Source organism: Athene cunicularia (genome assembly GCF_003259725.1).
Source record: "Athene cunicularia isolate RWA chromosome 2 unlocalized genomic scaffold, athCun1 chr2_part1, whole genome shotgun sequence".
In the NCBI taxonomy this organism is placed as follows: Eukaryota; Metazoa; Chordata; class Aves; order Strigiformes; family Strigidae; genus Athene; species Athene cunicularia.
The window spans coordinates 84,839,026-84,857,388 of NW_020799095.1; the positions used below are offsets into that span (position 1 = coordinate 84,839,026).

Consider the following 18,363-nt stretch of genomic DNA (forward strand, 5'->3'; position numbering starts at 1 on the left):
AACATTGGTGTGTTGTCAACACTGTTAGTCACAGATCCAAAGCACAGCACCATAAAGGCTGCTATGGCAAAAGGTAACTCTGTCCCAGCAGACCCAGTACAGTTTGTCAGAGTAAGACCCCTTAATGATCCATCACATCCATCAATCTGAATCATCACTGACTAGAGGATCTTCAACCCAAGACTGGCTGATCTTAGTCCCAGTCTCACCCTGAGGCTGCTGCTCGAGCTACATCCATACAGTCATATGCTGTTAATCAAGGATGTCCCTCCAGTTTAACCAGCTAGTCAGTATAATCCCTTTTTAGGTCACCCATCACCTGTCATGGCTTTTATCTTCTGTGGAATGAAGCCTGTTGTGACAGTGACTTGCTTTCTCCTCTGCTGGGCTGCATCTGCATCCTTGGTTTTCTTTACAGTGGTCTTTGAAACTGGAGGTGCTATTGATTTCTCTGTCTGGCTTCCTAAATTACAGAGCTCATTTTGCAGCGGGGCTTGTGCTGTGGAGGAACAAGCCCTTTCTAGCACTATTATTATTACAGTTACCAGACTTACATGGGTCTGTCTCTTCCCACGTGTGTCCAACTCAATCCTCTGGATCAGGAACTCTCCCTGAGATGCAGTGGTCCCTTCTCCACCTTTTAACTGCTTTTATTAGGCCACTGTGTCTCACACTGTGTGTGAAGGACACTGAATGGCATGTTTCTCTTCTCACACCAGCCTTTCTATTTGATTCAGCTTCTCTCTACTTGCCTGTTGCTCCTTAAAACAATTTTTAGCCCTTCCTTCTCCATTTGCCTCCTCAAACTCATGGTCTTCATTGCATCAGACACACCCTGTGCCGGTCAAACTTTGAACTTTCCTCTTTAGCTCTGTTTAATCTATGTTCAGTGCTGCTTTTTACCCCTCAGTCCCAATATTTCCTCCACAAACTCTTTGATCCTTTTCTCAGTCTCTTGGCTGACAGCCAGCCATGCCCAAGTGAATCATACTCTGCTCTTCCTCACGTTTCACACTGCCTTTCAGTATTAGAGAATTTGAGGGGAAATTAATTTTCTGTGTGTGCTGGTTTTGGGTGGATTAGCGTTCTGTTTCTTCATAGTAGTTGGCATGAGACTGTGTTTTGGATTTGTGCTGAAAATAGTATTGATAACACACTAATGTTCTAGTTACTGTGGAGCAGTGCTTTACACAGCCTTTTCTGCTCCTCAGGCTGCCCCACCAGCAAGTAGGCTGGGGGTGCACAAGGAGTTGGGAGGGGACACAGTCAGGACAGCTGACCCCACCTGACCAAAGGGATATTCCATACTGTATGATGTCATGCTCAGCAATAAAACTGAGGGGAAGGTTGGTGCGGGGGGCTGCTGCCTGGGGACTGCCAGGGCATCAGTCAGTTGGTGGTGAGCAGTTGTTTTAATTTGCATCACTTGTCTTTCTTGGGTTTTACTCCCCTCTCTCTCTTTCATTAATGTTTTTCCTACAATTTTATTTTGAAATTATTATTTTGTTTTAATTAGTAAACTGTTTTTAGCTCAACCCACGAGATTTCTTCCTCACTTTTACCCTCCTGATTCCCTCCCAGTCCCACGAGGGAGGGGGAGTGACTGAGCAGCTGTGTGGTGCTAAGTTGCTAGCCAAGGTTAAACCACAACACCATGGGTTCAGTCCTACTGAATTACTACTTTCTGGAAGCTCACAGCATGCTGACATGTAGATAAGACTCATAAATGTTGAGACCACCACACAAACTTACACGCTCTGGCACAGATCTCTTCATAGCCCAGGTGTGGTTTGTCCAGTTGCTCTCAGACTTTGACTGCTACTTTAGCGCTGAAGATGCCTTAATTATCCACCAGTTTGCATCTAAATTTACTCTGCTGAAGTGCAGCATCTATGACCTTGTGACATGAGAAAGGGAGAGCAGAAAATATGTGTACCGTTGGCTCCCTAAATTTTTTTGTTTACTTAATACATTACACCTCATGGTTTTGGTTTTTTTTACTATGGGATTGCAGTCTGCAGTAGTAAAAGGTTAATCCAAAAGCAGTCCTCTTCCTGTACTGAAAGGGACGGGAAATCTGCTGGCAATGTAGAGGTGATGTTGATCAGGAGTGTAGGCTGCTCAACAGCCCAAAGTTAAGCAAGTCCTGCCCCTGTGGTAGTAGAATGAGTGTCCACATGCTCTAAACTTTAGTAGTGTCCAGAAATGGTCCAGTGGTAGAAAAGCTCTGCATACTGAAGAATCTAATTCTGCTCCTATAAACAATGCACTTTTCTTGGCATTGACTCTTGGCATTGGCGAACCTAAATGTTACTATCTCACTTTGAAGATGGTCCATTTGGATAAGAAATTTTCAGCTTGACCCTTAAAAAGACCTGGGAGTTGGCAACTTCAGTAGAGAAGGAAGTATCCTTTCAACTCTCTGCTGAGTCCTTCAGAGCTTTGCCTCAGTACTGCAATGCCAGGATACATTCCCAAGAAAGAACTATGGAACTACATTTAACCTGGGAAAAAGATGTTGGGGAAGAGTAATCCGAAAGAAGAAAAATATATGATTTTGCTGGTAGCTGAATGTAAGAACAGTTCCTTTAGTTGGTCAGATCTTCAGCAGAATGAAATACCTGTTTTGTGTATGAACTAAATTAGCCTTTGTCACTGGGAGACTTTCAGTCAGACTCTGCTTCCTTTAGAAATGCAGAGATCAGCAGAAAAGAGCAGCTTTTTTTAGAAAAACATTACTGCAGACTGAGAATGGCTGTAGTTGATTAATAGGAGAAGACCCCAGACCTTTTAGAATTTTTGGGATAGAAAACCTGAAAGTCTAAGGTACTTCTTTGGCACTCCAGCTAGAGGTATTTATAACCAAACATTTAAAACCACAGCATAACCAAAGAATGCTTTCTTCTTTTTTCTGTCTCCCATCACCAAAAGAGATGAATGTGCTTCTGTTCCCCTTTTTGTAAGCTATTTATTGAAATTCTAATTCTGTGATGTAACAGGTTGATGAAAGCAGTCGTAAAGGACATGGATGCTCGCAGAGCCTTGTATCTTCAAGTCTGCTTTTTGAACTGCTGTTCAGTGGAGGTTTTTGATAATAAACCAACAGATTCATAATGTACTGCAATCCTTGCACATCTGGCATAGCTAAAGAGGAGCGGGGTAGCCTGTAGGAGGCTGCAGATAATGCTTACGGTGTTCCAAGGATAACAGAGTCAACGTCTGTGACTGGGCTTTTTTTCAGATTGTATGGTCCATTGACGCTAATCTTCCGAGATCCCCAAGTTTATGAAAATCTGAGCTAGCAGTTTCTTGGTTCGAGGCTTTTAGTTTTGTTTTGTTTTTCTCCTATGTATCTTTGTAATAACTTCTGGGATGGCAGAGAGGGTGAGGCTAACCACCTTTTTCTCAAGCAAAATTGTGAAGGGTTTGTTGGTTTTACCAAATGAAATATTGCTTATTCCCTTCTGTTCTCATGGTCAGCACTGGGCAAATGAAGCTGGGAAAATGTAAATTGCTAAATCCAGTTGGAAAAGTAGAGGCTATACTCCAGTAGATCCTGGGGAAGTCAGTCCAAGCAAGGTATCTATGACAGCTCTTAGAGATGAAGCTTGCAGGTGATGAAGATGGGAGGTTGCAGGGCAGTGAGGAGGCAAAACGTGCTGGATAGCTGCTGTTTGCTGGCCATCAGCCAGGCATGGAGCATGACACAGCACTAAGTGGGAGCTGTGCCAGGCCTGGTGTTCTGAATGGAGTGAAGAGCATAGCTGAGATGCCCAAATATATGCCTAAAGGCTCTTGCTTCAGTGGCCAGGTGGTTAGCTGGACCAGAGCATGCAGATGAACCTGGCTTCAGGCTGCTCAACACAGACTAACCTGCAGTGAGAGACTGCTAAAGGTAATTAATGCTTAAGAACAACGTTCAGTGACCTCTTCAAAGTCCAAAACAAGAGTAAGATAGCCCCTGAGCCTTTGCAGGTGTGCAAGACTAGAAGGAAGACCAATCATCATAAAGGCAACCATTAAAGAGCTCTGTCTTAATAAGGATTGTGGAGCTGTGAATGACTGAGGAGAACATTAGGGGCCAGAACTTGAGAGGCTGGTACATACTATACCCAAAACATCTTGCAGGATTTATGGGTACCATACAGTATGGACCAAAAGGACAAAGTACTGCTAAACAGGAAGTTGGGGGGAAAAGCACTGAGCCACTGGCCACGTACGCCCCCAGAAGGAGTCAAGCCAGCTGCTCTTCCTCGCTTCTGCCCTCAGAGAATCACGATTGCTATGCTACTATGCACTAGTTAAGTGCTGTGCAAGTGTCTTCCAGAAGCATATGATGATTTTCCCAATTAGCTCTAGAACAGCCCCAGCCCCACCCCCAACCCCATATCACTGTAATCTTTTAACTTCCAGATCCATTACAAGCTTAATGAAGATAAGAATGTGAGATGATCCCCTAGTGTTTACCACAGTTAACATTATTAGAAGTGGGCAAGTTAAGTTACTCTCCCACTCTTAAATCAGATACTGATAGTCTAGGAGGAGGTACAATACATTCAACGGAATTTTATGTTTTTCTTCTGCATTAACTGCATGCAGAACCACATTTTTGTTTTAAGCTGATGTCATTTTCACAACTAGAAAATTAAAATATTTCATTTAATATCTCCAAAGTTACAGTACTTACATAGTTTTTCACCGCTCTTCTTTCCAACAACAAAAGGTAAATCTCTATCCTATATGCCAAGTCTTTTATTTGTAAATGGAACACATAAAACAATGACTTGAATAGGAAAGTCTTGCTCATTTTAAAGACTTAAAATGTCCTAATTTTATATTCTTTGTGACTACTGTATAGCATATTAGGAGGTCATTGTCATCAGAAATGCAAGACAGAAGATCAAGTATGTAAGGGTGCAAGAGTGATTTTTCAACAGCTACATACAAAAATGAGTGATGAAACATTAGAAATTCCCAAATATGGTGTTCTGGACTTTCAGAAGTTATTTTAAAAGAACCAGTAACTTGATTGTTTTGAAATGGCACAAAAAGGGAATCTGCTATATGCATTATTTGTATCAGGAAAAATTTTCACACACTTAAACTATTATTATGGAGTCCTAAATTAGTTTGCCTAACAGCAAAGAGCTCCTTCCAAACAAATCCAGAACAGGTACAAGATATAGCAAATGTGAACCCGGTTGAGCATAGACTTATTTATGTTTAATGCTAAAAATCAACGGTCCTCCTTAATTCCACTTAAGGGTGTACAGAGACCTTAACATGAACATGAGTTAAATATTCACTTCAAGACTCCTTTCTGTTGCCAGTAGCATGTAAGGGGAACTTATCAGTATAAGACAGACTATAGTTTGTGACAAAAGAAGTTAGACACATTTCTGTAACTTTTTGGGACTCAAGTATTTATACATTCATACTTCTGCAGTATCAGAACTGAATAAAATGTGCTTCATAAGTTACAGACTATAAGAGTAGATCTGTGCTCTTCAAGGTTATTCAATTAATATTTTCAATCAATGACAAACTGAAGTTAAATAGCCTTTCACAAACAACATGCAATTTAATAAAGAAACTTCAGAATCATTAGGGTTAATTTGTAAACTTACTGACCAAAGCAAAACTAAAATTGAAAACTATGATTCCACCTTTTGGATTTTTCTTTTAATTGCATTTTATTTGCTGTTGAAAGGAATGCGCTCTGTATTTTACTCACTGTTACTAAGAAACTTGCTTTTAAAAATCTAGACCCATGGTTTCTAGATACAGCTGTGAAGTTTGAATTTTGGTATAATAATTCAACATGGTTATTTTTAATAATTTGAAAGAAACAGATCAAAATATTTCCCTTAATGAATTGTTCCCACAGAATATGGATTTTAAATCCTGCAAAAGGAAAATACCTGGTTTTTACCAGGCTGTTTTTTTTCTCTGTATCCAGGCAGTTTGTTTAACTGGTACTGTATTTGAGTAAAATCTTTCCACTTGTGTGTTTTATCTTACAAATAGAACTGGGCAGGGAGAAGAGGAGAAAGACCAAGGAATCATTCTCTTTGAAACATGAGAGAATTGGCCAAGCAGGTCACTGGGGTACCACATGATTAAGAATTTAAGATTGGTTAAAAGACTTTCCTAGCACATAACAATGACTTGCATTATATGAATACCTGCTATGCCAAGAAATCGGAAGGTCTGTCAACAATGCTGAAGGTTTTATATAAACTTGGATACATATTAAAAGAAATCATGTTACCTTTTTTTCACATCATCATTCAGTTTAAGACAACTGAAACCCTCTGCCATGTTGTGGGCTAAGAATGTGACAGAATTTGAATTGTTTTAACAACCCATCTGTCTCATCCTATATTTCCAACATTTTTTTTTAAGCTATGAACTTAAATGCCCACACACAATTTACAACTTTTATCACGATTTCTAGAATTTCCATTATCTCCATTATCAAACAAGAATGATTTGTAATTAGCATAAAATCCAATATTATACATTTTCTTTTTGATAGCCTCCAGTCTGGCAATAATGTCGATTCTGCTGTAACACACTGGCTTGTTTTTTCATATTTCATAGCCCAGTGGCACAGGCACCATACTTTCAGCTAGTGAGTTGTCTTAAAAACATAGATTTGGATATTAATTACAAGGGTCAAGACACTCAGGTTTTCACTGAGGAGAAGATTAAATGCAGGATGTTTATTTAATGACATCTGGCAGACTGTGGAACTTGTGAGGATGAAAAAGGATCTTGAAATAGGAGGATATCAAAACTAGATTTTGGCAATATAGAAGATGTATTGTCCGTGTAGATCTGTCATAAGCTTTAAAAATACTCTTATTAAATAAGTTTTATCTTCCTTAAGACCAGATAATACATGAAGCTAGTAAGAGTCCAAGGGTTAGAATCTTCTTCAATTCTTAGTTATTCTCTATGAGCTTTTTTTGTGGGGCTTTTCTTCGTAAGATTCTCCATACTCATTCACTCTGCTCTTATCCACAGGATAAAGCCTGGCAGAAAAAAAAAAAAAAAAAGAAGAGTAGTTACAGTATTTTCTGCTATCTGAAGGAATTAAGCAGTTCTATGCTAATTAAATTGAAAAGTGAGTTTCTTTCTCATCATATTCTGTATTCTCATTTGTGACAAAACCCATAACACTTAAGATTGGCTACAGATGCATCAGCTTCTTCACATTAAGACTTAACCAGTTGTCTCATAACAGGGCCTCTTAAGAGATATATTAACAGCTCTTAAAGCTTTGCTGGAATATTTCTCAAGCAATCCAGTATACTTCTCAAACTTGAAACCAGTACCCAGACCCTATCAGAAGTTTTGAGCTCTTAACTTCTCAAAAAATACCTTGGAAGAAGACCTATTTTACTACACTTATGTGCAATTATATAACCTCAAAAATGAAGTGTGCATTTAGTATTAATGATTAGTTAGATGTACACATTCATATATTCTGGTATAATGTGCACTTGGGTTAAATTTCTTGTTTGCTCCATATATAAATATTTATTATTAGGAACAAGAATACACCTTCTGTAGCTTCACTTACGAACATATTTCAATGATTACTGCACATAGCCATCTTCTCCATCTGATTTGAGTTACTTAAAGAATCCGAAACTTGCCAGATACTCAACTTACAAGAGAATTTGATAACTTATGTTTGGAAACTAGATAAAGAGAAAGCAGAGCAGGGCAACCAGAAAACATCCTTCACTAGTGCCTTGAAGAGCAGCTTGGAAAGCATGCCTCAAATACAGGGCATATATAGATATGCAGCCCCTCAGCAAGGGTTAGAAGCCCAGAACTCCTGAGTGGGTTTATGAATACAAGCTTAAGAATTGCTCTCTTCACCTTACTTCAGGTATTCATGTCTCAGGGTTTGTTTGGTTTTTTTTTTGTTTTTTGTGTGGTTTTTTTTTTTTAATAACTTGCAAATGTGAAACTAGCTGCTGAAAAGGACGACTGCTGTTCTGGGGAGGGAGAAAGGGTAATGTAACAAAAATTCTGTGAGTGCCGTGAGAAAAGGAATTTCTTGACTAGCCTCTCAGCATGCTAAAAAGGGTCCAGGAATACTGTCAGTTATGGGAAAATGCTTTTGCTCTTCTTATTTGTACTGAGATGTCCTTTTCAGGATCCCCTGCTCACCACTCCCTTCACTAGGCATATACCTAACTACCACTATCCAGACCATACTATATAATACTATGGTATAAAAATTCTGCTTGAAGTCTATCCAAAACCATTCTATAGTTCTTTATAGCAATAAGACTGCAACCATCTACAGCATTGTAAAAACACTGATGAATATTCAAGAAAGGCATACCATCTTTGGTAAAGATAGACCAGGAACACAACATCATCTCTAAAGCACGCCAGCCTATGAGATGTTGGCATAGTGATGATAAAAGCAAATATATCATCAATAAAGGTGTTGAATGCCTACAAAAAAAGAGTAAACTTCAGTTGGTTGTGAAGAAAGGAAGTAATCTGTCATACAAAGTTACAGGAAACAGGCTTCCTAGAACAGTATTTTTCAATAGAAACACAGACTACTTCCACATTTATAACAATACTTAAGGATTATGCTGAAAAACTAATTAATGCGAACTTTAAAGTGCTTTCTTTTAATGAAGACCGTACTGTCTACTACAAACCACACTATTACAGTTACAAGTAAAAAGGAAGTAGGACCACTTCAGGTAAGTGAGAGTATTGTTGTCTGAGCAGAAAAACATGGATTCAACTTCAGTGAAATCTTTAAAAGAAACTGGAAAAAACCTCTTATTCAATTCATTCATTACACGAATGATTTAAGATTTACAAAATGTCCGTTCAGTCTAATTTTCTATGGGAATTTGAAATTTGTGTAAAAACTTATTCATTTACTGCTTTTAAGAACATTAACTTGACAGCCCTGGAGAGATTTTAAAACATTTTCAGTGCTCTCCTGGAAGTAACCATCCATCCCTTATTCGAGGCATAATTTTCTACACCATTTCCACTCAACTAGGCACATTACAAGTTCTGTTTCTGAAGCAATAATGAAATCTTTTCTCACTACTTTTTCCTGAGTGAGAAAGTTTAAATTCCCAGACATCTGCTGGGAAAGCAATGCAAAAAGGCTCCAAGCATGCAAACGCAACACCATTTTCTCAGAGAAGGTAAAAAAAGTAAACAGAACAGCAACTCCCCTGAATCTGGCTTTAGCCTACAGGGAAGACTAGACATCAACTCTTACAATGCACCAAGCTCTACTACTCGTATGGTGCAATGAACTATTTCAATTCATTGAAACCAGCAGGAAACAAATGGAGCAAATAATATTAACTGTTGGGTTAATAAATGGGATCAGTTACATGGTTCTCCTTTCAATATTAGCAAGCCTTACATTAATCCATACCATAAGAAGGGGGAAAATGATGTATTCTCTAAGCAGAGAAGGACTCACTTTTCAGAATGAACCAATGTTTATATGACGAAACAAAGCATCAGCAGAAGATGAGGGTGTTGAACAGAAGTGAGTTCTGATTAATTACAACAGGAAAGCTCTTTCTGGCAAGTCAAAACAAATCCATCAATCTGAAGTGATCAAAGAGCATGGACGGCAATTATCAAGCCTGTGCAAAGAAGGTTTGTCATGGAACAAAAAAAAAAAACCTTGGCAACTTGGAGAAGGCAGCCTTTCCAAGTCAACACCCAAGGGAGTGATGAAAGGAAGAAAAAGCTAAACACTCCATCCTTCAGACACTCAGGCAGTCCTTGTAAGCCACTGAAACCAAATGCATCAAGGCAGCCCATCTAATAGTATTTAGTCTAGCTAGTGTTCTCTTGAGATTACCTTATTTGAAGGTACTCCTCATAAAAGTATAAAGGACATAAAGACTACAGAAATTGAAAAGTTAAGAGTAATTTTCATTTTTGCCAAGGTCTTCCAAAACAGGAAAGAGTTCAAATTAAGGAAAAACAAAGCTCTCTAAAAAAACAATAGCAGATGAGACCTCACACTATTCTTTCCACTCTTCAAAGTGCAGAAGAGAGCAAGCAATTTTAAATATCCACCAGGAAAAAGTAAATTATCCACTCCAAAGCCCAATAAGTTAAACATAATTAAAAACATCATATACTTCTTTCCACACACACAAGCCTCTGCTGTGGGTAACCTTTGGCATCTTAACAGGAACCATAAGTGCTCTGTAAGAGAAGGCTATTCAGCAAGAGAATTCTACTGCTTTAAAGGTTACTTGCTTGAATACTCTCCCTTTGTTGTCTATTTAACTGCTGATGTCTCTGCTCAGTTATGTTGCTGCTGAAGTAAAATTATGAAATTACTTCACTAATAGACTTTTTACTTCCCTCTATTAAGAAACTTGCTGATTTACCTAGTATGTCTGAAACACTAGATGATTATTTTTGACTGTATTTCCATAATGAACACTGTTTTAGTTGCTATTCTATCTGCTATATTTCAATCCGTTGCCTTAGATGCCCCCTGATTCCTTAAAAATATTAAGGCAGCAAAAAGTTGGGCTATTGCTGTAGGCTCACAAAAATGGAAAAGCTATAAAAGGCACTTCAAATTTTAAGATTTTAGTTCTTTGGTCCCAGGTCATCTGTTCAGAATTGGACACCATGTCTTGAGCAGTTTTTAACACAGTTTCTTTTAAAGTACTGATGTTCTGGAGAATTGTAATACATCAAAACAAAGGAAGAATAAATGAAAGCATTTATGAGTGGAAGCAGAACAAAAAAGGGCACATGTTGATGGCATCAAGGTCTTGATGATCCCAGCACATGCATCCAGGATTTCTCAGGACACAGTGATCAGCAAAACAAAGGACAGTGCAAAAATCCTAATGACTCACAGAGGTGGGAAAGGATGGAGTCAAAACACTATCAGCTCTTTAGGGGTGCAAGAACAAAACTAGCAAGTAGTTGCCAATTGAGAACAATGTAGGAAACACAGGAACTCAGCAGTGGGTGTCCCCAGTCCTCTGTATCAGAGCAAGGCATCCTGACTGGGATATCTGGCACATCCGCCTTGGTGTCTGAATACTATACAAACCACCTGGACACCCAAGTGGATGCTTGTGTGTGTGCAGGTATCAAAGGGTTTTTTTTGAGATAAACTCACCTTCTCCTCCTCCAAGGTCTGGTGTTAAACTCTGTTACAGCACTGCATGACTTCCCACAAGGGCAGTCTAGGCAGTGGGGACACCACAGTGCAGCCCCTCTTCTACCATTAACAACCCACCACACATTTGTCACTACACTGCCCAGAAGCTCAGAATTACCACCCCAGCACAGAACAGTGTGTACATTACTTCAGTTCTGGTAGCTCCTGGAACCTGCCAACGTAAGGTCACTTAGTGGTCCTAGCTGTTTCCTGGGAACTATCCTTTGTTGATATAATCTCTCTCTTCCTAGAAAAATTCATTAAACTGAGACGAATTAATTTAATTGTAGGACCAACATTTGCACCCACGCAAGACAGACGACAGTACAAAAAGCAGTATTATCACCAAAACTATGATGCAAGCATTCTCATTATATAGAAGTCATTATGAAAAATGGAAATGAATGTTTGGTTGTTTGGAGTTTTTTTTAAAGGACAACTGCAAACACGTTTAGCTCAAACAAAAAAAAGCACTGTTAGTCTTAGACTACATATTACTAAGATTGCAGTTTCTTACAGAAAATTAATTCTAAAATGACTGCATCAATCTTTAAATTAGAGCTTTACTTACTTTGTATGTGAAAGCCTTCCATGGTAAGTGTGCCACAGATTTCATCTAGGAATAAAAATATCAATTTGTAATAAAGTCTGGAAGAAGAGACTAAAAAAGTAGTCTTTTTGTCCCTTCTTAATCTTACCTTGTAGTTTACAAACAGCTGGGGCAGCATAAACAGGAATCCAAAAGCATATACTCCTGAAGAGAAAATATGGAAAACTTGCAGACACATGCAAATTGGAGTACGTCACACAAGTATACCTTCACAATCAGAGATTTACACTCATTTTCCTAAAGAGAGAAGATAGATCTAATCCTTTTGTCCACTTTGGATTGATTCTTTTCCCTTTCTCAACCACTGTGATAATTTTGGAACTTACACTCAAGTTATTGCTCTATATTACACTGATCCAGCTAAGGTGTTGATTTTCTACTTTTGAGTCTTGGCCTCCATTTAAAGAAATATGAATAGGAAAAAAGCATAAGAAGGGACTTACCATTAACAAAACTGTTAATCAACCAGGAGTACCAGCTACAAACAAAGAAAACAGTCCAGTTATGTTTTCACCTCAGCCAAAAATATATACCTGTAATACATCCTCTACATGATTGTATTTTGACTACTCTAAGAAGTGACTATGTTGCAAATTACTTTACACAAGAACTAAATACTTCACATCTTCCTCTGACTAGGAAAGGCTCCAGAGAAGGTAGTTTAAGCAAAGGATGCTTACCAGTCCATACAACAAGTTTGGAGAGCTTTATCAACCGCTTTTATACTTTTTCAGAACATTCTAAGACTTCTGCACCCAAACTGACATCAGATAATACTGTGCACTGAACCCTGACTGTTTTAAGGCTTGCAAAGTTATTCCAAATACTAAAGAGACACTTAATATGGAACTGTAAGGACCTACCAAATGTCAAACAACAAATACCATTCAGTGCAAACCACTATAGTAGGCACTTAAAAAAGTAAATACAAGAAGTCTACATTTTTCCCTCCTTACATCTAACAACCCTTCCCAGATGTTCAGTGGAGCATAAATCTTGGCAAAGTAACAGTAATGCAACAGATAGTGGTCAAATTCCATACTTCTGCTTGCGATAGTAAGAACAGCTAGTAACTGTGATGCTCTGGCTACATCAGTTAAAATTAAAAACTTGTACTACTGTGTTAGTGACATGTTAATAGCAACATTACATCTGTAGCAGCACTTCACTAATCCACAAGCATCTAAAAAATGCATCAGAAAATGCCTGCAAGGTTAAAGCATAATCCACCGTTAAGATTATTTGTTCTGTCACATTTCCTTACAAAGAGATTTAACAATGATAAAAATTCTGTGATAGGAGTTGTTTTCACTTTCTTAAGCTACAGGCTCACAGAACACCTGGCATACAGTATTCTGCAGTACTGAATGAATTCAAGAATTTTGTGAGAAAAGCAGAATTTTCAAATGCTACATATTTGTTAGCTCCTTACTAAGACAAGGACATTCTGAAAAAATTATTTTTCTACTAGACCAGAAATGGCCCTGGTTTCTAGTGCAAGTTCTACAGCTCACGTATGCAGCAACAGTAGTTCTTTCTGATGTTATTTTAAGCTACTACTTCCTCTCCCTCCCATCCCTTCTGGGTCTAAAGACTATAAAAAAAAGTTTGTGTACATGGCTGTCACCATTCTTGCATCCGCAGATTTGTTATAAATCTGCAGATTTGTTATAAACATACTTGTTTGCATCTCTCCAACACAAAATGAACTAGCCGTATTATTTTGAGTGAAAGTGGACAAGAGTTTCACCTTTTCAGCTCTTGTTGAAGTATCAGTATGTTGCAGTAAGTCCATGGCTCTAAGTGAATACAGAGTCCCTTCTTCAAAATGCTTTTGCTTGCTTGCCATCCTAGTTACCGTATTTAGGAACAGAGGAACCTCTCGGTCAGAGCAAATAACTTTGGGACAGTTTTTGCTTCTTTCTGTTATTGGACAGGTTCAAGCACTGAATTCCTCCCATCTCCCCTGTCACTTTATCAGTTCTCTGAACAACAGCTTGCTTTCTCCTCTTCTGACTGACTGCTTACTCATGTATGCAAGCTACTGAATTCTATACCACAGTAGTATCAGGTTACTTGTGAAATACAACAGCCTGTAGCTTAGAAGACGTTAAAAAAACAGCTGGACTCTTCAGCTTTAGACGCTGTAGAACAGTGATGTTTCTGGTTCCTGGCTTACAAATCAAACAAACTAAAATAACCGATACCCATAACCCATCATCTCTAATTAATTAATACAGAAAAAATGGGGAATGTTTCAATTCCGTATAAGATCATTTATATATTTACGGTACCTTTTGTATTTGACATTCAGCAAGGAGTAACCCGCACCTCCAATACACAGTGGATAGAGCAAATATGACAAGTATTTCATAGCCTAATTGACAAGGAAAATAGTTTGTTAGTTCATATTTTATATACAGCCAACTTTTCAGGGCATTAACTAGAAGACAGTCAGATATTTTTTCCCTGAATATCTTTTTCTATTCCCAAATATCTGCTCTTATTTCCAATATGATTCCAGTTCTAGAGAAGGTGGTAAAAATTCCAATGTTCAGTTCGGACAGCCAAGCACCTTAGAGCACAGGCACCAAGAGGCAGCACAAAGAGCAGAATCTAAGAGTAGCTTTCCACTTAACACCAATGCTGCCACATATGTCTACCTCCTTTCAGAAATTAGGAAGCACACAAAACATTTCTCCAGTATAAATACAGAGTACAGATATAAATTTTAAAATTTGTGGATGGTAACCCTTTAAGATACTTTTCTTCGGATAAGTCACCTACAATTCTGCTTCTCAGAGAAATGTTTCAACCAGATTCAGCTAACAAAACAATTCTTTGACTGTTTCTTTTCATAAATTATCAAAATGAATCTTCACTATCTGATCATCCACATGATGATGATGATGATCCACTTGAGATCATCATATGAGAACATGGAAAAGACACTTGTAGCAATAGAAAGAGCAAACCAGGTTAGTCAGCAAGCCACATATATAGACTTTTATAGATCAGAAGTCACAGGATTCCCGCTTACCTGGGTATCATACTCTTCAGTTTTCTTTTCAGAGTCACTGTACGTACCAAACTGCAATACAAAGTATCAAGTCAGAACTGGGAGGAAAAGCACTTGCTGTCTGACTCCCTAAACAGAAATCTAAACTGCAAACTAAACTGCTTAGACATTAAGCTAGGTAACAGTTCCAAGTTGCTATAAGCTTCTGTAGAAGAGAGTCATACAAACGTCCTGTGCAACCTGCTAAATACAGGGTAGGCAAAAAGTTTCATTTTTCCCTTCATATTTTACATCAAACATCCAGAACTTCTTTGCTTAGGAAACTGCTGTTGAGACAGCAGAGTTCACAAAGCTAAAACAAAGTCAAGTGGCTAAGAATCTGGCAGATACAGCAAGTCATTATTAAAAACCATAACCATTTTCATGCACGAAGAGGTCAGTTATGGATTATCTCCACATCTCCAGAAACTGTGACTGCTTAAGCACAATTCCTCGAATACTGACAAAGAAACAACCAGAACTATCAGCCACTCAAGATGCATAGACTTCAAGCAGCACAAACCCCCCAGTGCTTCTTGTGAAGTAAACACTGAAGATGAGTTCCTCCTACCAACCAGAGAAACTTTCAATGGAGATTGTACTTTAAAAATATTATACTCACGTAAAAAAAAAAAAAAAAGGTTAATTTGACTCCATGCTGCCACTGCATGTACCGCAAACAGTCTCAGGACTTAATTTTACCCAGAGTATTTGTCAAACACTGTCCTGTTCCCGTCACGTCATCTACTAGTTCCACAATGAAGAAGTTATACCTACAGCTTCATGAAAAATTCAGTTTGTTATTTCAAATTACGATGTCAGTTAAAACTGCTCAGTGGCAGAAGCACAGTCTCACCTGCCAGGATTTAGCAGGACTTGATAGAGGAGTCTGAAGTTTCTCACACCATACATACATACAAATACCCGCTTCTTCTACAGAACTCAAAGAAATTCCTAAGTCTGAAAATACTCATCCAGCTTTTTGATTAAGCCAATCATAAAGAAAAGATGTACCTGGGAAATTTCTATAGTTCTTTTTAACCTTCATTTCACTAAAAGCCAAGTTGCATAGTAACCTGGAAACAGATGGACAATTCAAGAGTGTAATCATTAACAAGCCAACATCTACTGTACCTGAATTCTGGGTCTCAAGCCTTGCCACTTGATTGTCATTTTCAAAGCTTTCTTCAGCTTCCAGAGCTGTGATTAGCAAAAACAGAATGTGCACATAAAAGATTATCCAAAGGAATGTTTTATGTAGGATTCAGATAATCAGGATTAAGACCCCAAAATATCTATTTTAAGCATGCATTGCATGAAGTGGCAAGAGCCTGGCTGCAGCACACTGCCTGCATCTCTATACAAACCAAATGCCATGTCACCAGACAAGTACGACACTGGGAGCCTGCGCTATTAAGCCTCCGTATCAGACTTACGTACTTTCAACAAAATAATGCTGTACTTTCAGGATATCTGGATTGCAGTGCAGTGGTGGAAGCTAGCTGCTCTCTTCACCAGCATGCACCTCAGGTCAGGCATTTAGAGTAAATAAACCAGTAACCACCCACCAAGCAAGTTTTTATGTGCCTTCGAGATCAGCTGGGGTCTGCACAATGATGATATTTCAAACTCCTAACAGTGATTAAGTGGGCACTTAAGCTGTAACAGCTTGACCCGAGTGTAACCAAAGGTTCTGTTCACCTGAAAATCTACTCATGTACCCACCCTGGTATACAGATTCAACAACTCAGGCAATGCAGCAAGCTCACCAGGAGAGCTACGTTCCATGAAACTTTTTGTGGACAAGGTTTATTTGTTTAGAGACACCAGTATTCTCTTCTCACCCATTGTATCTCCCAACAAAAAAGGGCAGTAAGGTAAAGACAATCTTTTACTGCCATCTTTGAGGCAAGTGAGAAAATTACTTATTACAGAAGCAATATCACATTAGTACTGCATGAGAAACAGGTGTTAAGAAGAAGTTGTGAAAAAGGTCTTCTCAGCAGACAAATTCCTTTGAGATATATTGTCTGTATGCTCATTCTCACCTTGAGACAACCATGTTATTGCACCATCACTTGAGAGGAGAGATATATTACTTCAACAGAACCTACAGAACATTTCCCTCAATTTAAATGTCCCACATAATATTCCTATATAATCCTTTTAACCTAGTTTCCCCAGTCTGCAATCCAAAACCAACATACTGGAAAATAAGGCACATGAGAAAGACTATAGGAGACAGTCATGGGAATTACCGATCTCAGAGAGATCTATTTAACAGATCATTGGGCAGCTCAAAGAAGAATCTCGGGCACAGTGACCAAATGAGATCTGAATCTGCCTGTTCTTAGGTAGTGGCAACCAAGAAATCCATCTTCATTATAAAAGAGGAATGCAAAATCTTAACAGTTTTAATCCCACTTAAATCCTGCAGCCTAGCTGATCGTTCCTGTACTCTACAACCATACATGTCTGATCTCGTTTCTACTAATACTTCTGAAAAAAAAGTGATTTAGAGACCAGGGCTATTTCTTCTTCCCCACTACAACCAAAACCATCACTTTTCTTGACCTGATTCACTTTTAAATCATGTCACACTTTTGAATTTCTGAAGTCTTTAGATTTTAAAAAATTTAGTTACTTAGATTTCAAGGATCAAAATTAAAGAAATTCTACAAAAGAAATAGCATATTTATAGGGGTATATATTTATCCCCAAAACTTAGTTAAAATTTCAGACAGCTAAAGAAAATTTGAAATTTAAGACTAAATTGCTATTTACAGGAACAAAACCACTGGAAAATCTGATAGAGAAGACCTGACACACAGAAATACATCAGATTTAAAAATCCCAATTTACTGAAAAAAAATGTTACAGTCAATGAAATAGCACTACTTAGGATGCCACTGTTAATAGTTTTCAGAGGAGCTTAATCTGTTTTATACAATAAGCTGAAATTTAAGGATTGCTTTGTGACTTTGCATTCAACAACTTAATCACTAACTAAAAATTCTGAACTGCTTTGTTTCCACAGGGATTATCTGCAACTATAACACATGTGTAGTCAAAAATTCCATGTATGAATCCTGAACTGATTTTCAAATACTGAAAGATTACTGAGAAGTAAACAGATATGCAAGCAATGCTAGGGAGAGAGATCTCCCCCTTCTCACTACTGCTGACTTTGCGCTATACTACACATAGAGCAGGCTTCTAAGCAGTACCTGCAACCCATGACTGGACATGGTCTTCTGGAATAACAAACACAGCCAGCAGTCTCCTCCTTTTCCTCCTTCCCCAAGCAACTCTGTCACAGACAGGGAGAAAGCTGCAGACCTGCGACGCTGTCTGACAGCACACAGCCTCCTCTGACAAATATTTCTGTGAAGGCTTGTTGACATGGTTATACATGCCTGGTCAGGAGTAATCTATCAGATGCTGTGATGGGAAGAAACCTCAGCATAGCTCTGTTTGGTT

The 18,363-nt window shown here is 38.4% G+C and overlaps 1 protein-coding gene across 1 annotated transcript in view; it reads right to left on the reverse strand.

Annotated features, from left to right (window-relative positions):
• Window positions 1-5,947: 5,947 nt before the first annotated feature.
• CLPTM1L (CLPTM1 like) overlaps window positions 5,948-18,363 on the reverse strand; it is a 30,486-nt gene continuing 18,070 nt past the window's right edge. The window contains exons 9-16 of the mRNA XM_026842302.1: window positions 16,018-16,083; window positions 14,866-14,916; window positions 14,120-14,202; window positions 12,269-12,303; window positions 11,914-11,969; window positions 11,787-11,831; window positions 8,366-8,481; window positions 5,948-7,037 (exon numbers count right to left, since the gene is read on the reverse strand). Of these exons, the coding sequence (XP_026698103.1) occupies window positions 6,959-7,037; window positions 8,366-8,481; window positions 11,787-11,831; window positions 11,914-11,969; window positions 12,269-12,303; window positions 14,120-14,202; window positions 14,866-14,916; window positions 16,018-16,083 (531 nt within the window). The 3' untranslated portion in view covers window positions 5,948-6,958. The remainder of the gene's footprint in view (window positions 7,038-8,365; window positions 8,482-11,786; window positions 11,832-11,913; window positions 11,970-12,268; window positions 12,304-14,119; window positions 14,203-14,865; window positions 14,917-16,017; window positions 16,084-18,363) is intronic.